Source organism: Meriones unguiculatus, chromosome 4, assembly GCF_030254825.1.
Source record: "Meriones unguiculatus strain TT.TT164.6M chromosome 4, Bangor_MerUng_6.1, whole genome shotgun sequence".
Classification (NCBI taxonomy): Eukaryota; Metazoa; Chordata; class Mammalia; order Rodentia; family Muridae; genus Meriones; species Meriones unguiculatus.
Genome location: NC_083352.1, coordinates 114,617,161 through 114,640,073, shown reverse-complemented (window position 1 = coordinate 114,640,073; position 22,913 = coordinate 114,617,161). Strand labels below are relative to the sequence as shown.

The 22,913-nt window shown below is 44.3% G+C and overlaps 1 protein-coding gene across 1 annotated transcript; it reads left to right on the top strand.

Moving 5' to 3' along the window:
• The first annotated feature begins 266 nt into the window (after positions 1–266).
• Spint4 (serine peptidase inhibitor, Kunitz type 4) lies at positions 267–21,899 on the top strand. The gene is made up of 6 exons (XM_021638711.1): positions 267–378; positions 1,969–2,149; positions 2,670–2,836; positions 18,689–18,823; positions 19,973–20,276; positions 21,800–21,899. Exons 1-6 carry the CDS (start codon positions 267–269, stop codon positions 21,897–21,899), a joined length of 999 nt encoding a protein of 332 aa, XP_021494386.1.
• The last annotated feature ends 1,014 nt before the right edge of the window (positions 21,900–22,913 follow it).

Sequence of the window (22,913 nt, the reverse complement as noted above, 5' to 3'; positions counted from 1 at the left end):
ACAGTTAAGCATGTGCAGACACTCTAGTCCCTAAGCTCGTATTGCTTCTACATGAATATGGAGCTCACTATCAGGGGTCTAATCAGTTTGGGACCTTTAACTTCATGGCTGGGCACTCAAGCACTCAACGTTTAATCCAACACATAGTAATGCCCAACTCTGGCCCTTGGGGTAGGTGGGCTCAGCCCTCCCACCAAATGAAGCCCAATGTATAAAAGCAGTTGACAACATCTGCTCCCATCTGCTCCTTGCTAAGGAGCACCACGATGCCTGCTAAGCTGAGGTTTCTCCTCAGATTCTTCATCTTCTGCTTGTCCGCTGCCCCGGTACTGAGTGGTGTTGCCAGGCTCAGTGAATCTATGTGCAGAGACCTTAAAGGTATGGAGGAAGTTAAAACAGAAGGGAAATTCCAAGGCCAGTTATGAGCAAGGGAGAGAGAAATGTAAACAATCCCGCTGGGTGGCTCGGAAGAATCTTCTGTTGTGGCAGTACCCTCTACCCTTCAGCCTCCTTAACTCAGGCACCACTTACTTTGTGGGACTTGTGGGTTCAATGAGGATAAAACAATACACAGCCCAATAAAGTCCTTTCTAGATAGAGAACTCTTTTGTAGGAAGTCAAAGACAGGAAGCATTTTGAAATAGGAGCTTTGTGACACAGGTCAAAGAGATCAGACCTTCCAAGAGCATGCATTGAAACGGGTGTGGGGGTGGGAATTTGCAGACTGAGATAATTGAGGTGTATCCAACATCTAGGATCTGGGCTCAGAAAATGCTTGAGCACACAGCACCTGTAGAGAAGAGTTTACGGTGTGGCTATGACCCGTAATGAGACTTTGTCCTTGAGCCTAAGTGGTACAGTATACTTTGGATCACATTCCAAACTCTGGCCTGTCCCTCAGCAGCTGTGTGCCTTTGGGCAGGACTCTGAGCCAATTATCACCTCCTCCTCACAGCCCTCCCCACCCCCGACTCCACCCCACCACCACCACCACCACCACCCGCTTCGCCCATGTGTGAAACAAAAGTTCGAAAATCAGAGGGTATTGTTAATATAAAAGAAAACTGTGCACGTAACCAGGCCTAGACAAGCGGGCCTCACAAGAGTTACAGACTGGCAGCTTGAGGTAGGTGGGCGGTAAGAACTGGTCTATGAATATGATCAGCAGTGTGGCTCTTTCAGTCAATCATACCCACCGTTCAGCCAATAAAAATGAGGCAGCTGCTTCCTGGAAGGCAAGAGAAGGAGTGAAGTACAACAAGACACGAGGGTGAAAAGGGTATCATGTCCCTGGTTCTGCATCCAGCTTTCAGAACAACAGCAAACAGTTGCCTGAATTCTGAAATATAGGTTGTATCATGTAGAAAGAGAGGTGGGGGGAAGGAGGGGTCCGTTCAGCAGGAAGTTGAAAGGATGGGCAAGAAGGGCATGGAGAAGCAGAATACAGGGTACCCTGAAAGGTCGCAGTGTAAGGAACCTTGTCACTTTGCACAAGCCAAGCCAGTCACAACCCATTCCTTCCCAAAAATCGCTGCCTTAGGACCACAACCTGGAGATGTAAGCTGTCTGTGCTGGACAAAGACAGCTTTGCCATGTGGCTCTGCCCAGAACAGAAAAAGCAGAAAACTTTTGGGGTCCCTAAACAAAAGTGTTCCCAAGCTAAAGAAAGGAATCTTTAGTTTTTAGTTTTTGCATTACTTATGTGCCTGGGTGTGCATCTGCACTTACTCATGCACCCATACTTGTGAACCATGGTACTCATGTGGAGGTCAGAGGACAGCTAGAGGAAGCTGCTGCTCTTTTCCCACCGTACAGGCTCCAAAGACACTCCTCTTGCTGTCAGTACCTTAACCCCCTAAGGCATCTCACCATCCCAAGCAGAATTTTCTAAAGGCCTCTGGTTAGAAAACAAAATTCCTGTTGAGTCTTAACCGTTTTCCTCTAATTCCGTGAAAACTTCTCATGCAGATCCTTGTGGTTTGGAACAAGATCCTGGCAGCTGCTATGAAATACATTTTAGATTTTTCTACAACCGAAGTTCCAAAGTATGTGAGAGTTTTATCTATTCTGGCTGCAATGGTAACCTTAATAACTTCCAGCTTAAAATAGAATGTGACATACAATGTAACCAAGATTACCGAACAGCACGGTAAGTGATCCAAACTCATCTTTTCAGTCTTTCAGGAAAATGGCAGGGAAAGTTCTGGGATGCAAGGATAGAGAAAATTAGCCAGGGGCTTAACCCTGTTTTAGGATGTCAAGAGGGAGGGCTGTTCTAATAAAAGGTTCTAACAGTTAGGCTGTATCGCAGAATAAATCATTGAGTTTGGCCAAGGGGTGGTGTCTTGTCCTTTCATCCCACCACTTAGGGGCAGAGGCAGCTAGGTCTCTGAATTTGAGGCAAGCCTGGTCTAAAGAACCAGTTCCAAGACAACCAAGACTACACAGAAAAACCCTTTTTTGAAAAACAAAACAGAACAACAACAACAAATTGTTGACTTTGCAATTAGAAAAAATCAGGCATCCAGGGAGAGAATAGTAAAACTGTCTACTGAACAGTTTTGTAAGATATTCTGTTGAGCAATTACCATATAATGATACAATTTTGCATTAAAATAGCTACACCAAGTCTCCCCAAGACCTTACTACAATCTTACCGCCTGCCCCAGGCTTGCTGGTAACAACAGAAGAGCCAACTGTGACACCAAAAAAGCCAACTGTGACACCAAAAAAGCCAACTGTGAAACCATTGAGAGCACGGAGAAGACACCACAAGCAGCACTCCAGGCCCCACAAGCACCTCCATGCCAGCCATGGCACCTAGATAGCCACAAAGGTCAGTGCAGGGTCCAGGCTTCAACTCCAATGGTTACATAGTTTCCTAAGAGACCAGGCTTTGCCTCCCACAGTCCCAAAGACAATGACTCTTCTCAACCTTGATCAGAGAAGCTTCTTTTGGCAGTGAAAGAAGAGACTCATGGCTGCTCGCGGTGCTAAGAGATCAAGACTCCGCTCAGAGCTCAGGCCTACCATTTCATTCCTACCGTCACCTCCAAGAGGTGTGAAAGCCTGAATGATGAGGGGCCGAGTTGCAAAATACTATCTTCTGGGCATGGCATAGACCCTACAATTATGAACTCATAGCAGCTGCAGCTGCGTATACTATACCTTCACACACCTAAGCTTAAAGGCAGTCACTCATAAACGAAAGAGGGGTTCAGGGTTCCCCTTCCTGGAGAGTGACTGGCTATGAATGGATACAGGGGAAGGACAGTCTGTCTTCAGTTGTATACCCGCTAGGGAGTCCATTAGGTTCCACACCCAGGGTCACCTGCATAGTTCTAATGAAATCAATGGGCCACAAAACAAATGACATGAATCCTCTTTCAAGAGTGACTTTTCTGGGTGTGGAAAAGAGTTCAGTGTAGGTGGGGTGAAAATAGTCAAACTGCATTATATGTGTATATGTAAGAAATTGTCAAAGATCAAATTACTAAAAGATGTGAAAAATAAGATAAAACTAAAATAGCTGTACACTGGATTTATATTATTATCTTCACCTAAATGATGGGGGAAAAAAGTCTATTAGAAGCATACACTTGAAGGCTGGTGGTGGTGGCCCACACCTTTAATCTCAGCACTTGGGAGGCAGAGGCAGGCAGACCTCTGTAAGTTCAAGGTCGGCCTGGTCTACAGAGTGAGTTCCAGGATAACCAGGACCACACACAGAGAAGCTCTGCCTCAAAAGAAAAAAAAAAAAAAAAAACATGCATAGCAAATTGATTTTGCTTTATTTTGTTTATTTTTTTAATCAGATCTGACTATCACAAGGCTCTTGCCCTGCTTATATGCTCCAAGATCCTCCAAATCAAATCCTTACATTTTCAGGCCTTCTAAATCTCCATAGAGACATGCTATTTTGTACAGCTGAAGTCCCTACCCACAACTGATGGTTTCTAAGTTGCCAGAACTAGAAGGTCCATGGATCGTATGCAGGCAGTGCTAAGACTGATTTTCATAAAAGTGAGATACAGGGTAACTTATGAATTAACACAAAAGCACCAATTCTGGTTTTGATCATTCCTAATGAATGTTTTCAGTACAAGGGTAGTGATTATCTTTTGGGTGAATGAAACAGATAAATGGAACAGAGGGATCAGTCCTCTAGGATTGTCCCAAGAGAGAAATGACTTACACTAATCCAGGGAGACTTTTCTGCAAGCTAAAACATGAATCTGATTTTTCTCCTTAAACAGAAAACCTGAACCTGAACCTGAACTTGAGCTTGAGAATAGGTGCATCGTGGATGTTCTTGGATGTACCATATGAAATAAAGATGAAAGAAGATTCAGTCCAATGTTTAGATCTTTGGAAAATGTCCATAATCTTTGACATTTCAGTTTATTGTTTTCCTGTTCCTAATTTTGTCTTTCCTGAAAAAAAACCTACTACGATCTTTAAAAATGAAAGAATCTTCATGTGATCCCTTCTTCTCTATATCTTTATCCCACTGCCTTATGCAGAGAATGTCAACAGGCTCCATCCTTTAGGGCTCTTGTCAGTTCTGCTCCTGCCTGGGGGCTGTCTCCCCAGCAGCCCACAAAGTCAGGACGGGCACAAGATGAGAAGTGGCCTGGAATGGCCGGCAAGCGTTGCACAGGGATCACAAACCCAGGGAACCACTTCGGGGAGCTAGTTCAACTTTACTTCCAAAGAACAAAGGCTATATACCCCGTGGGGAGTGGGTGGAGGCTCCAAGGATAGGTGTACATAATTGGTTGGAATTAGGCACTTCAAGGATGCTTGATTTGCATTAAACAGTTGGTGTTACTTTCCTCTATGAAACCCAGCTGATCAGTGCCTCCAAAGCACTGATCACTCTCAATCTTGAAATCAAATGCAGCAACGAACCTCACACTCAACTGAAATGTTTCTTCATCAAGCAAATTATTCTTTGTATGTTCACCAATCCCCAGAGCCTAGTTAGCTTAACTGACCTCGTAAATTGTTCCTTGTTTATTAGTGATCATTTAGGTAGCCTTAAAAGCTTGGCAATTGAAACCTGATTTAGCCATCGTCAGCTTTCTCAGAAAAGGAAACCTTAACCTCAGTCGCATACCTTTGTTTCACCCTACCAAAAGAATGATCATGCTTGTACAGACTCTTAAATCTGAATATAATGTGACCAGGTGTGGCCCGGCCATGATTCTGCCCAGCTCTAGCATCTTCAGGTTGACCATTTCAACTCTGAAATTTCTTGGTTATCCCAGATGGAATAGAATTGTCTTCTCTACACCTACCCTGTCTCACTTAAAGACAAGGTCTGACTGCTCACATAGAAATCACTTGTGAATCACCAGCATCAGGAACACTGCAAATCACAGAAAACTTGTGTGTGTGTGTGTGTGTGTGTGTGTGTGTGTGTGTGATGCACAGGTGCCCACGGAGGCCAAAAGAGGGCATCCAATCCCCTGGACGAGAAGTTAGAGGCAGCTGGAAGCTGCCTGACTTGAACACAGGAACAAAACTCAGGTCTTCTCCAAGAACAGCAAGAGCGCTCATCCACTGAGCCACCTCTCCACCACTACCTCCCATTTTGTTTTGTTTTGTTTTTTTAAGATTTATTTTTATTTTACTTTTATTCTTTGAATTTTTTAAAGATTTATTTATGTTGCTAGGCATGGTGCTACATCCCTTTAATCCCACTGCTTGGGAGTCAGAGAGAGGTAGGTGGAACTCTGTGAGTTCAAGGCCAGCCTGGTCTACAAAGGGCTATACAATGAGACCTTGTTTCAAGAGGGGGGGGTGGAAGTTATGTTATTTTACCTATATGAGTGCTTTGCCTGCATGTACATCTGTGTCCACATGTATGCCTGGTACTCATAGAGGTCAAAAGAGGGCATTGAATCCCCTGAAACTGGAGTTATGGATAGTTGTGAGCTGCCAGGTGGATACTGGGAACTAAACCCAGATCCTCTGAAAGAGCAGCCAGTGTTCCTAGCTATTGAGCCATCTCTCCAGCCCTTGTAAATATTAAAAAAAAAAAATAGAGCAAACGGCATGAGATCAGAAGAGATGGGCCATCAGAAAACCAATTAAGACAAAGGCAGGAGGATGAATAAATTTGGGTCAAATCACAAAACAATGATGCAACAGTGAAAATCACAAGCAAGCTAAATAAACATTGTCGCTGTGATGATGAGAAGAAAACCATGTGTTTTCTTGACAAGCAAGAGTCATCAAACCTTTGTAAAAGTCAAGATAGATAGAGCTGGAGAGATGGCCCACCAGTTAAGAATAGTTTTTGCTCTTGCAGAGGACTGTAGTTTGGCTCCCAGCATCCAAGTCAGGCAGCTCAAGAGCCCCTGTAACTCCAGCTTCAGAAAAGCAATCACTCTCTTCTGGCTTCCACAGGTACCTGCACTCCTATGTACATATACACAGACATAGACATAGTTGCTAAAACTCATAAAACTTCCAAAAGTCAAAATAATGAATACTTTCTACCTATAGGTAAAATCAAATGTATTATATAGAAAAATGAAAGCCAAGTGTCATGGTGCGTATCTGTAATCCTACCAGGTCAGGTGAAGCACGAGGATTCAAGGGCAGCCTGCTGCTACCCAGTGAATTCTAGGCCACCCATGAGCCTGCATGAGAAAGTTAAAGAATGGATTTTAAAAATAAGAAGGATGCTGATCTTGGGAGTAGCCATGCATGCCTTTAATCCCAGCATTCAGGAGACAAAGAAAGGCAGATCTCCGTGAGTTTGAGGCCAGCCTGGTCTAAATAGACAGTTCCAGGCCAACCATGGCTACATAGTGACACCCTGATCCAAATTAAATAAATCAATCTGGTTGTAGATGGGCACACCTGTAGCCCCAGCTACTCTGGAGGCAGGAGGATACCTTGAGTCCAAGCTATTTTTTTTTCTGGATTTTATTTTTAATTATGTGTATGAGTAGGTGTAGGTGTCCATAGAGGCCAGAAGATGGAGGCCAGATATGGACACACACCATATCCTCTGTAGCTGGAGTTACATGGGAGCCACCTGGCTTGGGTACTGGGAACCAAACTCTGGACCTACGAGAGAGCAGTATATACTCTTAACCAATGAGCCATCTTTCCAGACTCAAGTCCAAGACTTCAAGACTAACTGGAACAGCATTATGAGGTCAAGCATAAAAAAGGAAGGAAGGAAGGAAGGAAGGAAGGAAGGAAGGAAGGAAGGAAGGAAGGAAGGAAGGAAGGAAGGAAGGAAGGAAGGAAAGAAGGAAAGAAGGAAAGAAGGAAAGAAAGAAAAGGAAGGAAGGGAGGGAGGGAGGGAGGGAAAGAAGAAAGGAAGAGCTGAAATTTAAATGTAACAAAATTCTAACAAAATTTGGGATTCTTGTAGAAAAAAGATGTTATGTAAGAAACTAGAATTAATTAGAATTAGGCCGGGTGTAGTGCCACAGGTCTATAAACCCAGCACTCAGGGAAGCGGAGGCAGGTGGATCACTGTGAGTTCGAGGCGAGCCTGGTCTACAGAAGGAGTCCAGGACAGCCAAGGCTACACAAAGAAACCCTGTCTCAGAAAGAGAGAGAGAGAGAGAGAGAGAGAGAGAGAGAGAGAGAGAGAGAGAGAGAAAGCAATTGGAGAATTTCCAGGCTGGAAACTGCCTCCTGATGATCGGGAGAAAGGAGTCAGAGTAAGCGAATGGTAGATGCTTTTCCAGCGAAAGAAGAGAAAGAGTTTAGGTTACAGCTTACAGTTCCGCGTCATAGTCTGCCACTGAAGGAAGTCAGGGCAGGCATTCAAACAGGGCTAGAGTCTGGAGGCAGGAACTGAAGCGGAGGCCATAGAGAAACATTGCTTTCTGGCTTACTCTTCACGGCTCCCTCAGCGTGAGGAGCTTTCTTATAGAAACCTGGACCACCAACGCAGCAGTGGCGCTACCCACAGTGGGCTGAGCCCTCCCATGTCAATCATCAATCAAGAAAATTCCCCACGGGCTTTCCCACAGACCAACTGAGGTTTCCTCTTCTCAAATGACTCTACCTTGTGTCAAGTTAGTATCAAAACTAGCCACTACAGCCAGGCTGATCTTGAACTTTTGACCCTCCTGTCTCCATCTCCCCAAGTTCTGGAATTACAGACATACATCACCAAGCCCAGATGTTAACTAGTAGTGTGTGCGTGTGTGCACGTGTGTGTGTGTGTGTGTGTGTGTGTGTGTGTGTGTGTGTGTGTGTGCATATTCTTCATATAGCTGTGAAATCTATTTCTCTGCATTGTACTGAGTTTTTTGTCTGCTTGACCTCTTAGCTTTTGGTGAGGTGTGTTTTTGTTGTTGTTGTTTTTCAAGGTAGGATTTCTCTGTGAAGGCTTAGCTGTCCTGGATTCGCTCTGTAGACCAGCCTGGCCTCGAACTCACAGAGATCTGCCTGCCTCTGCCTCCCTGAGCACTGGGGTTACAGGAGTGCACCACCACTCCTGGAGATTGGGTATATTTTTTCTAAACCTCACATTGTAATTTGAGTCGCCACTGTTTCCAATCCCACCAGTGTTGTGTTTGCTTTGTGTTAGAACGTCATTAGGAGTCCACATTCAGTGTGTTTGTGCCTGGAAGCCAGGGCCAGGGATCAAACTTAAATGTTGTTCCTCTGGAATCTTTCCAGCTTAGTTTTTTGAGGCAGGGTCTCTCACTGGTGCCTGGGGCTCAACCTTTTTAGCCTAGACTGGCTAGCCAATGAGCCTCAGTGATCTCCAGTCTCCTCTGGAGATTGCGAGCTTGTGCCATTTTACAGGGCTCTTAAATCAGGGCTCTTAAATCAGGGCTCTTTTTGCATGCATAATCAGGTCCACAGACTCCAAGAGAAAGACCCAGCTCCCATAGCTGATCTTATCCCTCCAGAGCCTTCGTTCTAATGCTCCTCTTTGCCTTTGCTGATGCAGTTTAGCCTTAAGCTGTGTTTTATATTAAGGAGATGTAAAATGTTAATTTTATTTCTACAATTTTTTTTTTTGTTTTGCCATTCTAGGAATCAAATCCAAGGCCCTGAATATGTGGGGCAGGGACAGTCTGCCACTAAGGCAGATTCCAGGCCCTCTTTCATCTTTAGTTCCCTCTTTCTTTGGTTAGAGTTTAGCTGGATATCAATTGCAGGTAAAGATTAATTATTTTCCTCTTCATCTTGTGGGTCTTAAGTTCTGAATCTATTGTTCTTTGGCTAACTAGCACTCATACTCTCTCTAATAATTTCTAGTATGTCCCCTTCCCTCTATGTTTCCCTTTTTATTACAAATAACTGGGCATGGTGGTGCATGCCTTTAGTCCCAGCACTCAGGAGGCAGAGGAAGGCAGAGCTCTGCCAATTCAAAGCCAGAATTTCAGTGAGATCCTGTCTCAAAAAGAGACACAGAGATGTGTAATGAGACACAGAATGGTAAAATATATATATATTCTTGAATCATATATTTGATAAGAAAATTGTATGTAGAATATTAAAAACAATAAATAAATAAATAAATAAATAAATAAATAAGTTATGTCTATACAATGGGGAATATTTTCCAGCTGTGAAAATGAATGAAGTAGCATACACGCTACAATGTGAACAAACCTTGAAAATATGCCGCTAAATGAAAAAAAATATGTGACATAATCCATTTTTAAACAAAGCCTTCATAATAAATAAATTCATAGAGACAGAAGGACATTAGTAGTTGCCAGAAGTTAGGAGGAGAGGGTATAGAAAGTGACTGCAGGTAAAGTATTTTGTAGGTGGTGAAATGTTCTCCAGTTAGTGGTGATGGTTTCATGATTTTGTTGCTATGGTGAAAAGCCATATAGTTCACAGTTTGCAGTGGTGAGTTGTACAATATGGGGGTTACATCTCAATAAAGCTGTCATAGGAAATAAAGTAATTAAAGATGCTATTCCTCCAAAATATTAGGAGGGCCTCTGTAGTGACAATTTTGGAATTTTTTAAAACACAGAAATTTTATAAGAATGTGCTTTAATTTTAATCCCATAGGGATATGGGGTTGCTTCCGAATGTCCGCAGCAGCAGCTAAGTATGAAATTCTGAGAATGTTTTAGCGGGTCTATAAATGTTAGAGCCTCAATAGGTAGTGTTGGTGGTTGGCGGTCATTTAGCGGTGTTGATTTTGGTTTGTTAGCAGTTGTGCTCAAAGAAGAAACAAAAGAAAAGAAATTAGATTCAGGGACCTCTATCTCTGTGTCCCCTTTATCCTTTCTCTCCTATCTCATGATAGGGGTGAAACAAAGAAGGAGATAAAGGATAGAAAAAGAAGAACCCACAAAGTAGCCGAGACCTGCCACAGACATGGCAACCTTACTCTAACACTCCCCCATTAGTGACCTACTCTTGCTCACACTAAGGAAAGAAAGCACACTGGGATTGGAAGTTTTATACACAGAGACTGGACAGGCTGGTACATGCTTTTATTCTTAGCACTCAGGAGACAGGGAGATGAATCTCCTGGAGTTTGAAGCCAGTCTGGTCTACATAATAAGTTCTAGGGCAGCCTATATAGTGAGACCTTGTATCCATAAGGAGGGGGTGGGGCAGGGAAGAGGGGAATGAAAGAAACAAATTATACAAATTAGCAGAAGAAAGGGAAAATTGGGGTGCCACATGACAGGGCACATGACTGAAATCCCAACACCTGTGAAGCTAAGATGGGATGATTTGGAGTCTGAGGTCAGTCTGGGGTACATAGCCGGAATCAGCCTCAAATAAATTTTTACAAAAGAAAAAATGACAGTGTCCTTTGCTTTACAGAAGCTTTTCAGTTTCATGAGGTCCCGTTTATTATTTATTGTTGATTTTAGAGCCTGTGCTGTTGGTGTTCTGTTCAGGAAGTTGTCTCCTGTGCCAATGAGTTCAAGGCTCTTCCCTACTTTTTCTTCTAACAGATTTAGTGTGTCTGATTTTATGTTGAGATCTTTGATCCACTTGGACTTTAGTTTTGTGCAGGGTGATAAATATGGATCTACTTGCATTTTCTACATGTAGACATCCAGTTAGACCAGCACCATTTGTTGAAGATGCTGTCTTTTTTTCCATTGAATGGTTTTGGCTTCTTTGTCAAAAATCAAGTATCCATAGGTGTGTGGGTTTATTACTGAATCTTCTATTTGATTCCATTGATCCACCATTCTGTTTCTATGCCAGTACCAGGCAGTTTTTATTACTATTGCTCTGTCGTACAGGGATGGCGATACCTCCAGACAATCTGTTGTTGTACAGGATTGTCTTAGCAATTCTGGGTTTTTGGAAATTGAGACTTGTTCTTTCAAGATCTGTAAAGGATCATGTTGAGGGTGCTGGAGAGATGGCTCAGTGGTTAAGAGTGCTGCCTGCTCTTCCTCAAGGGCCTGGGTTCAATTTCGAGCACTCACGTGGCAGTTCACAACTGATCTGAAACTCCAATTCCAAGGGATCTGACAGCTTCACACCAATGCACATAAAATAAATAAATCACTTTAAAAAAATAATCGTGTTGGTATTTTGATAGGAATTGCATTGAATCTGTCAATGGAGGAATGGATACAGAAATTATGGTACATTTACACAATGAAATACTACTTGGCAATTAAAAACAAGGAAATCATGAAATTTTCAGGCAAATTGATACAACTAGAAAAGATCATCCTGAGTGAGGTATCCCAGAAGCAGAAAGACACAAATGGTATATACTCACTTATAAGTGGATATTAGACATATAATATAGGATTATCATACTAAAATCTGTACACCAGAAGAAGCTAATCAAGAAGGAGGACCCTGGGTAAAATGATCATTCCTCACTCAGAAAGGCAAACAGGACAGACATCAGAAGAGGGAGAAAACGGGGAACAGGACAGGAGCCTACCACAGAGGGCCTCTGAAAGACTCTACCCAGCAGGGTATCAAAACAGATGGTGAGGCTCATAGACAGAGTGCAGGGAATCTTATGAAAGAAGGGGAAGATAGAAAGACCTGGAGGGGACAGGAGCTCCACAAGCAGAGCAACAGAACCAAAAAATCTGGGCCGAGGGGTCTTTTCTGAGATGAATAATCCAACCAAGGACCATGCATGGAGATAACCTAGAACCCCTGCACAGATGTAGCCCATGGCAGCTCAACCTCCTAGTGGGTTACCCTAGTAAGGGGAACAGGAACTGTTTCTGACATTAACTCAGTGGCTGGCTCTTTGATCACCTCTCCCGGATGGGGGAGCAGCCTTACCAGGCTAGAGAGGAAGACAATGCAGCCAGTCCTGATGAGACCTGGTAGACAGGGGTCAGATGGAAGGGGAGGAGGACCTCTGCTATCAGTGGACTTGGGGAGGTACATGAGAGGAGAAGAGGGAGGGAGGATGGGATTGAAAGGAGATGGGGGAGGGGGCTATAGCTGGGATACAAAGTGAATAAACTGTAACTAATAAAAATATTTTTAAATGGGATATAACCACATGGAGGATATAATGCTGAGCACATAGACCAGAATACTCAGTGCCTTCCACTCCTTGATTCTTCCACTCCTGTAGGCTGGAATCCAATCATGAGCCTTCTAAGGTCACACAAGTTGCTTTACTTCTATCACAAACTGAATGGGGCAGAAAACTCTATAATGTATCAAACAGTAAGTTTCTCCCTCAGCCAGCATACCTTAAAGCAGCAGATAATTGAAAAGGAGTGAATTTCATTTGAGCCTGTGATACAAGCATGGGAAAATAAGTAACACCTTTGTCTACTCTTCATAGAGCTGTAGCTGATCTGATAGCATTTCTCTCCCAGCATGCCTTCCACAGTCTCCCATCTTGGACCAGAGCCTCTGGGCTCATCACACATTAGGTAACTGAAATAAATAACCTACAGAGAAGAAATATGAATTCATGAACTCAGAAATACAGACTTCCTGAGTGGTGAAAAGTTACCTTGTTGAAACAGGTAGCCCTGGCTCTCCTGGACTCCCTTTGCAGACAGGCTGCCCTCAAACTCACAGAGATCTGCCTGCCTCTGCCCCGCTGAGCACTGGGATTACAGGTGTGAGACACCACACCTGGCTGAAGAAGTTATCTTTTTTTCAATATCCATGAAACTTGACCTCTGGAGGGTAGGGCCCAGCACTGCATCTGTCCTAGGGCTGAAGAGCTCCTTCACTGAATCACAAACCATAATATCCTTCACAGTCAGGTGCACATATGTGTGTGTGTATGGATACATGGATATGAATTAGGTATGTATGTTTTTGTACATACATGTGTATGTATGTTTAATTTTATGTCAACTTGATACAAGCTAGAGTCATCTGAGAGGAGGGAACCTCAATAGAAAAAAAATATACCTCCATAAGATCCAGCTGTAGAGCTGGACATTGGTGGCGCACACCTTTGACCCCAGCACAGAGGCAGAGGCAGGTGGCTCTACAGAGTGAGTTCCAGGACAGCCCAGGCTACAAAGAGAAACAAACAAACAAAAAAATCCAGCTGTAGGGCATTTTCTTAATTGGTGAGTGATGGGGGAGGGCCCAGCCCATCGTGGGTGGTGCCATCCCTGGGCTGGTGGTCCTGGGTTCTCTAAGAAAGCAGGCTGAGTGAGCCATAATGAGCAAGCTAGTAATCCGCACCCTTCATGGCCTCTGTATCATTTCCTGTCCCCGGATTCCTGCCTTGTGTGAGTTCCTGTCCCGACTTCCGTTGGTGATGAAGAGTAGTGTGGAAGTGTGAGCTGAATAAACAATTTCCTCCCCAACTTGTTTTTGGTCATGGTGTTTCATCACAGAAACAGTAACCCTAACTAAGAAGATAACATAGGAGTGTCTGGCCTGCATGTATGTATGTGCACTTTGTGCATGCAGTGTCCACAGAAGCCAGAATACAGCAATGAATCCCCTGGAACTGGCGTTTATAGACAGCTGTGAGCTACCATGTAGACAGTGGAAACCAAGCCGGAGTCCTCTGCCAAGCCCTCTCTCCAGCCCTAAGGCTCACTCTCTTTGGATAAAAATTCAGCTTTTCCTTCCCATCCTCATCGAGTGCGTGAGAATTAGCCCTGAGGCTGGAAGGAGGGGTAAGGAAGCCGCTGCCATAGAGCACAACATACAAGTGAGAGGGAAACACATCTCCGTGCAATTGCTTTGTCTGACGTAGACCCCTCTTCTCCCTAGAGAATGCTAGGGGTCACTCTGGTGCCCCAAGCATTAATCACGAACCGTTGGCTATTAGTTTTCCAGCAGGCAGAGCGGAAAACGCAATGGTAATAAATAAATAAATAGATAGATAGAGTTAATGACCCTCCTTGTTTTCTGCTGAGTGTCTCTTTCATCTCGTGTGATGTGAGATGGAACACCTTACTTTCTCTCCCTGGAGACATGCAGCCCTAGCCTTCCTTGCCCATATTTGCATGTAACCACAAAAAGGAGCTTAATGCAAAATATCAAGGTGTCTTGAATCCTGGGAGGTAATTTGCCCAACTCAGCAAGCCAGACTGGGTGGGGTGACAGAGGCCTGTAATTCCAGCAACCCAGGAAACTGTTTGTGACTCCAGTTCCAGGGGATCCAACACCCTCATACAGACATACATGCAGGCAAAACACCAACACACATAGAGTAAAAATAAATAAATTTAAAAACAAAAGTAAAAGCAATAATCAAACAAAACTAAGGCAGTAAGACTTACACTTCTAAAATACAATGCTTTCTATAAAAGCCTTCAAACCCTTAGTCTTCCTAAATTTCTACAAATTTTGCAGAAATTTTCCCAGGTTAAAGTATCTCACTCTTGAATTATCAGACTTCAGATTCCTTTCCCCTCCCTACTTTATCCCACTATCTCTAACCATGACGGGGGGGGTGCATCAAAAAAGGTGTTTAGGGACTAGGAAAATGGCTCAGTGATTAAGAGTGCTTGCCGATCAATCGTGAAGCCCTGAGTTCAAATACCCAGCACCCGTCTGAAGGCAGGCAGGCACAGCTGCATATGTGTTCCTGTAAACCCAGCTTTCAGGAACAAAGACGGGCAAATCCTGGGAGCTCCCTGGCCAGCCATCCTAGTGGAAACTTTAATCTTAGTGTACAGTGAGAGACCCTGTCTCAAGAGAATAAGTCAGAGATTAAAAGAAGAGGAGCCAATGCACGCCCCACATTCTCCTCTGATCGTGTATTCTTAAATACATGCATGCACAGCACACACACACACACACACACACACACACACACACACAGGTGTCTGGTCATACATCAATGGCCTCCACATTAGTGTCTGTGCATCATCCTTTTCCTTGCTGCCGCCTTCTCTCCAGATAAGGTGCTCACAATTCCCTTTACGCTAACACATGAAAAGATTCCAAATCCTACCACAGAGGTAGCTGCTGGTCCATGTTCATTGCTGCTCTAGTCACAATTAGCCAGGAAATAAAAGCAGCTTACGTGTCTATCAATGGGTAAATGGAAGAAAATACAGCACATTTACACAATAGAACATTATTCGGATGTCAAAAAAAGTGAGATTTTTTTTAGGAAAATGGATAGAGCTAGAAAAAAAAATCATTCTGGATGAGGTAACCCAGGCTCAACAAGGTAAAAGTGGCTATTTTCTCTCTCTCATTTGCAGATGTTAACTTTAAATTTTCAGACATGTGGGCTTAATTTGGAATACCCACTAAGGTCAGGAGATTATTAAGAGGTCATGGTGAGAGGAGCTTTCGAGAGAGGGGAGACAGAAAGCAGTGATCTAAAGGGTTAAAGGAAAGTAATGGAACAGGAAGGGTTAAACTGGGTAGGGGGTGGGAGGGCATAGGAGAGGAAGATGTACAAAAAGAAATACGAACACTCAAGACTTTTTTTAAAAAAATTCCTGTGGAAACTAACTATTTCAGAAGCCTCCTAAATATATAAGCATATCCACACAAATAGCTCAAATGGAACGGCTCTGGAAGAGGGAAGCAATGCCCCTACTGGACTCCACAAACTAACAAACAGAAGACCCAGGGCCAAGGATGTATTACCTCTTCTGGGGTTGTTGATCATGAAGGTCCCCAAACATCACAGACTGTCGCCAGGACTTTTGTTAACCCTCCAGAAGTTGGCAGTAAGACACTGTTTCTGATGACACCACACAACTTTAGTCGCGGAGCCTGGAGAAAGCAAGCTTGTCCTCCCCTGGCTAGCTTTCACAGTGCTGGAAGGCGGTATGCACGTTAATGGAGGATCAAGGTCACTGTCAGTCTCACCCATCGGTGAGCCCTACACTACGGTAATGGACAGCCTGACAAAACCCACCCATGAGAACAATAGTGGCACAGATACCAAGGGAGCAATCAACCACTTTCTGATTTGAGTTGGGGAATGCTCTACGAGATAAAGCTCAGAATGAGCACCATTACCAAAAACCTATGGCTGGACAGATCTTGGGCCAGAGGGGAGAACATACTAGTGTCACCCTGCTAAATGTACATCGTGTTACATGGGCTCCTAGTGTTATGCCCATGGATGAGCGCATCTCTCAAGCCTCATCAGAGAAGCTCCTTTTTGCAGAAGATGGTGATTAATACAGAGACCCGCGACTGGTCACGGTGCAGAGAAGGAGAGACTGCAGAATATCTAACCGTGAATGAGATTTATATCACAACACCTCCCAAGGCTCAGAGATCAGTGTGGAAGAGGGGCAGAAAGATTGTAAGAGCCAGAGATGGTGTGTGACCACAAAGGAAAAAGAAAACGGCTTTCCGATGCCACAGGGCAGCTGCAGATGTGAACTCGTAGCAATAGGGAGAGCCCGCACAGGACCTGCCTGAGCTCAAACCAGACCAAAGCCCAGCACAGATGGGGAGACGAGCTCGGAGAGCCTTCTAGAAGTGGAAGGCTTCTCCTTGGCAACTGATACTGCCGGGGTAGAGGGTGAGTTTTGTTTAAAGGCACAGCCTCTGGTAGGTCAGCCATACTCCAGTGGAAGGCCACCTACCCAAGAGGATACAGGCGACATAAATTTGACTTCACGGGTTGGAAAGGACACAAAAGATGGCACAAAATTAGGCGAGCAGAAAAGCAGGGTGGATCTTGGAGGAGCTGGGGGAGAAGGTGAATGTCATCAAAACAGAGTTTGTGAAATTCTCAAAGAAACAATAGAAAAGGGGGGGTTAAATAAAAAAATAATAATAAGATGCAGATTATTCCAAGTGGTCATTTCGGATTGTTATTGCAACTAATACCAATGGCTAAAAAACTTGGTGTAGCCTCTCTCTAAAATAAACAAAAAACGACATGACACTCCCCAAAGAAAAATAAGCAAAAGCCTACTCCTTTGACTAGCTCCCTAAGACTGGGTCTCAGACCCAAGGCCTTACAGTTCTCTGTGAATTTGATTTAACAACAACAAAAAAAAATCTCTGCAACAGACTAAACAAACCAATAAATATTGCCAACCACCCACATGCTCTAAAGAGCACGCTGGGACTGTTCTTTCCACTCACAACACAGCAAGCAAGGAAGTGCGGACAGCTGTGTTGGCGCTTTCACATCCTGAGTTCCCGCTGGCTGTCACCACTCGCTGTTTCCACAGCAGCCTGCCTCCTGCTAGTTCTTCGGATAATCTGAAGTTTCGAGCTGGAGTGAACTCATTTGTAACATGGAAAGGCTAGGCTAGGACAGTCATCTTCCATGCTTCCATCCCGGGCTTCCTTGCTTCTGTTCATTGCTTCTTAGTATAGCGGCCCAACTGAGTGCTTTAAGGAACCTCATTACATTTTCTTTAGTCTTTCCTGTTACACAGGGTCAGGGGTGGTGGGCAAAGCCATGCCCTATCTTTTGTTTTAACTGTGTAAGTAGGTGTCGCTCTCATCTCTCAGTTCAGTGGAGTCATTTTGGCCTTTATTAGTGGAAGCAATCCTAAACTTGACACAGAAAAAAAAAACTAACCAAATATAGGTGGGATATCCCTAACCCTCTCCCAGAGGACCAAGTTGATTCCCAGCACCACATGGCAGCTTACAACCATCTGTAACTCTAGACCCAGGGAAGCCAATGCCATCTACTGGCCTCTGTGGGTGCCAGGTACACAAGCAATATAGGTACACATGCAGGCAAAACACCCAAACACATAAAATAGGATATTTAAAAGTTTTATTTATGTGTGTGTGTGTGAGTGTGTGTGTGTGTGTTGGTATGTGCATGTGAGTGCCTGAGACACTGGATGTCCCAGGAAGCTGGAGTTACACGCAGTTGTAAGCCATCCCATCTGGGTGCTGGGAACTAACAGCAGGTCCTGTGTAAGAACAGCACACACTCTTAAACGCTGAGCCATCTCTCCAGCCCCCTTAAAACTGCTTGGTGTTTTTGTTTTGTTTTGTTTTGCTTTGTTTTAAATTCAATCTTACCCATCCAGAAGGTCTGTCATCAAGAAAGTAACAACTTTCTGATAATGGTGCAGTTTGAATTCTAAGCAGCTCTAACCCGCAAGTGAAGAGAAAGAAAGGTGGGTTCATCCTCAGGGCTCTGGTCTGTCAAACTCCATGGCTGGGTACCCAAGTACTTGCTGTTCTGCTCACTACACTGATTCTGGCTACACCAGAGCCCTGTCCAGGCCCTGAGGAAATTAAATTCGAATATGGGTTCAACTTCTCAGAGAAGCGGAAGCTCCGCCTTCAAGACATAACATTTCAGTGTAGCCGAACGAAGTCTCCCATCTGCTGTCAGGAGCCACCATGGAGGCTGGAGGGATCCGCCTCGCCCTGTGGCTTCTTACCCTGTCCATACTCATGCAGATGCCTTCTGGTAACCTGTTTTCTCCAGAACTGAGAAACGAACTGTGTGAAAGCGGGTATCTTGGAGGTGAGCAAAAATGAAGGTGGGAACTGGAGAAAACGGTGAAGGGGAGAGAAATTTGGTGATCTGGATGGCATTGCTTTTGATCTCAAACTCCATGGGCTTCTGATTAGATCGAGTGCCCTATATAGGTTACAGAGAGGGGAAAACAGAAAAGTAGCATCAACTTAAGTCTCTGCCAAAGAGTTTCAAAGCAACAAAAAGACTGAGAATCATGAAGATTGGATTGATATTAAGGGTATCCAAGAAATGTGTGTGTGTGTGTGTGTGTGTGTGTGTGTGTGTGTGTGTGTGTGTGTGATATGAGCTTCATTTCTACTCAATACATAATCATAGGACCACTACGTTACTATCCTTGGATTCGGGAAGGTCAAGGCCATCGTCTGTACTCCTATGCTACTTTTTAAATTTGAATTCTAACGGGCACTTTGGAAAAACTCAGAGTGGAGACAGGAGATTCCTAATCATGGGAAAGACTATAGCTCGGCTTCATGAAGAGCAACATTAACTCTCTTTGTCTCCAACATGCTTGCCATGGCTCCTGCTGGAACCCACGCTTATGCTGATAGCAAAAAACGGTGAGTCCAGGTATGTGAACAAAGGGAAACAGGACGAGGGAGGACAGTAGAGACCCGGAGGGAAGGGAGAGTCTGCCAGATTTGGCAGCAGAAGCCTGGCCTTCAGGAGCAGATATGCAAGGTAGAAAGGGGTTTTGTTTGTTTGTTTGTTTGTTTGTTTGTTTGTTTGTTTGTTTTAACATATACGCTCTGACAGCGAGGGTGAAAGGGACCAAAGGAAGGAAGGATTCTAAGGGTTCCGGATGATGAGTACCTACAGACACCAAGTTAGATGCTCGCTTGCAGAGCCAAGGAAAGTGCGTGGAGACTCGGGAAGTGGGCTGCTTAGTTTGAGTAAGGGATACCGGGGAAGGCCAGATGTTGTCCTTCTCCAAGCTCCTCCGTAACACTGACCCAGGCTGTAGCCCAGGTTCACCGTCCTGTATCACACAGAGCAAAGCTCATGTTCAAGGGATTATGACTTGCACCCCAATGATAAAAATCAGATTGACACGAGGGCGGAGTAGACTGAGCCCATGAAGAAAAGAGTGACGATTCGCTTAGTAGGAGGGTCTGAACTTGGGCTTCTTCCCGACAGACATCTGCAACTACCCCGTTAAGAAGGGCTTTTGCACCGCCATTCTGTACAGATACTACTTCAACAAGGTAACGTCCTCCTGCGAGCCCTTCATCTTCTCTGGCTGTGGGGGCAACAGGAACAACTTTAAAGCTCAGTACCTCTGTGAACACTATTGCCTTCAGAAACAGGTAAGCCTCTTGGCGCCTCACCCCGCTGTTAATAACTCTAAATGGTTGAGAATAATGGTTTTACGGGCAACACCTAGAAAGAGGCGAGGGAGAAACAAGCATGGAATCCTGAAATTACTTCCAGATGCAATCACGTGAGTCTTGAATCCCGGTGTCCTGTGTTGTTTTCAAGCTGAAAACTAAAGCCTAACCAGCCACCGTGGCTTACTTGTAAAATCCCAGCATTTAGTAGTCTGAGGCAGGTGTTCAAGGCTAGCCTGGGTTATGTAGTGAGTTCCGAATCAACTTGGATTACACTTTTTTTTTTTTAATCTAAAAACAAAAACAAAAAATTAGAAAGGGAAGGTGGGGAATTGATCTGGGGAGGCTTGGGGGAAGGGATAAATGTGATCAAACATATCATATGAAACTCTCAGAGAACTTTTGAAAAGAGGTCAGAACAAAAAAGAAAGAAATAAAATAAAGCCCAAGGAGCTGATAATTTTTTGTTTACTTGGAAGGACATGGCCCTAACTCTCTGCCCAGCATCTCACTGCTTGGCAATGGCCTGGGTCTTTGAGAGCCTCGTAGGTTGTTGTTAGGTGGGTGAAAGAGAAGCTGCTGGAACATCAGGAGAATGGGGAAGACCCCAGCCACAGTGCAATACCTGCCCCAACTGTCGAAACAAAGGGTTCTCGTTCCAGAGCAGAGAAGCTAACGGCCCAATCTGCATATTCCCACAACCTAGCATTGCATCCATTTAGTGATTGCTTCTAGATAAGAGGATATTATCAACAGACAGCTGTGAAATTTGGGTGATACCTTAAGAGCCAGTTGATTGGGTCCTTTTAGCCATAATGGTGTCCACAATTATACAAATTTTATTTATTAACAGAAAAACTAATCCAAAACCAGCAAACCACAAGCGAGACCAAATAAAGGATGAGGAGAAAACGGTGCTGAAGTTATGCAGAGTGAATAAAGTAGAAATTTCTGACAACATTTAGAATTCAAAATTCTTGTTCATTTCCTTTCCTAGGTTTCCCTTTCCCACTGGTTAATTGTATACAATTTTAATTAAGATTTTTCTGAACCTCAGTCCTGGTATGAATTCATGCATCACTCCTATCCAAGATGCTTCCGATGTAAACTACATATGGCCCCCTACCGGCAGCAACCTGTGTCTTCATGTGTCAATCACTGCAGCATCCTTCACCTTTGCTCTCTATCTGACTTTGTTTCTGAATTTTGTGTGGACCAAAACAATTGCCATTCATACTGGTCACTATCAATTGCTGGTCAACCCTCAATCATGTTCATGTTCAGGGCAAGAGTCTCCCTCACCCCCGTTGGCAGTACTATAGAATTCACGACATTGCAGGTGGGAGCAAGTCTTTACCTGTCTCGGTATGGAGGGTCACGACCTCCACCCTGATGATGTAAATTCTTGTCAACAGTGGAGCCCCACCAAGAAATCTGTCTATGTGAGCCAGTACCCCAGTGCTCGTAAACAATGAAAAGGACTATGGGCCCACATGCGTCAGCTCGTGATGATTCCAGCTCAGTCCAAATGCCAGCAACCACATACCCTGGGTTATGGGCACAACTGGGGAAATCACTGGGAAGCGGCAGAGACCGTAGATTAGAGGCCTGAGCATTCATACTCCCTACAATTCAGGGGTGGTGAGGGTAAAAGGAACAAGAAGATTCTGGCAGCCTCTAAGTGTTGGGTCAAAACCTCCAAGTCCAGCATCCCGTATTATGCTGTGGTCAAATGAAACTTTGTTCTAAGGCCTGACACCATGGAGTTGATTTGCCTGGTACCCATTCGTGGGATTCGGGAATGGTTTTCTCTGATTACACAAATACTTGGTATTTGATAAGTATTGCACAAGTGCAATTGCTTTAAGAAGTTTTTGAGAACTACAGTTTTGTTAAAAGAATAACTATAAATAACGTGTTTGGCAGAGACAAAGAAATCCCATCCTCGGCTGAAATGTGCGACAGACGAAAACCCAAGCAAAAGATGGGGCGTGGGAGGGTCGGAGGGGTGGGATGTGGGTGTGTGGGGAGGTGTGTGTGGTGTGTGTGTCTGTGTATATAAAAGGATAGTGATGTCCAACATGAGGTGACCAGTCACATAAACGAGCCATTGCATGGAGGTCTAGTGAAGAGTTGTGTGTGACACCTCGATCTTGAGTAAATCTAACCATCTTGGAAATGATATTCTGGTTTGTTTGGTGCATAACAAGGTGAAAGAATCAGAAACCACATCAAAGTCCCATCCTTGGCTGAAATGTACGACAGATGAAAACCCAAGCAAAGCATGGTGGTGCACACCTGTGACCCCAGCACTAGCGAAGTAGGCATAAGAAGACCAGGAGTTCAAGGCCAGCCTCAGCTACTAGAGGGTACCACTGGGCTACATGAGACTTCAAAAAAAAAAACAAAAACACGAAACAATCCTATAAGAAGCCCAGTGGTGATGCATACCTTTAATCCCGGTGCTAGGGAGGTGGGCAGATCTCTGAGTTAGAAGCCGGCCTGGTCTACAGAGTGAGTTTCAGGACAGCCAAGGCTACACAGAGAAACCCTGTCTCAGACATATATATATATAACACACCAAGTGTTACACTTGGCGTAAGACATTTTTACCATCGGTAGAAGACAAAAGAGGAGAGTAGAAAGGCTTGCTAGAATCTGTGGTGACAAGGTGGCGACAGGTGGGGGACGAGTACCAGCATGACAAGCTGCATTTGAGCCCCAGGACTCACACAGGAGAAGGAGAGAAA

Excerpts from the sequence above, each read along its gene's own strand:
- Spint4 (XM_021638711.1), top strand. The coding sequence starts at position 267 with ATGCCTGCTAAGCTGAGGTTTCTCCTCAGATTCTTCATCTTCTGCTTG. Across the intron at positions 2,150-2,669 it reads CAAGATTACCGAACAGCACG|GCTTGCTGGTAACAACAGAA; the intron begins GTAAGTGATCCA and ends CGCCTGCCCCAG. Across the intron at positions 2,837-18,688 it reads GCACCTAGATAGCCACAAAG|GAGCCACCATGGAGGCTGGA; the intron begins GTCAGTGCAGGG and ends ATCTGCTGTCAG.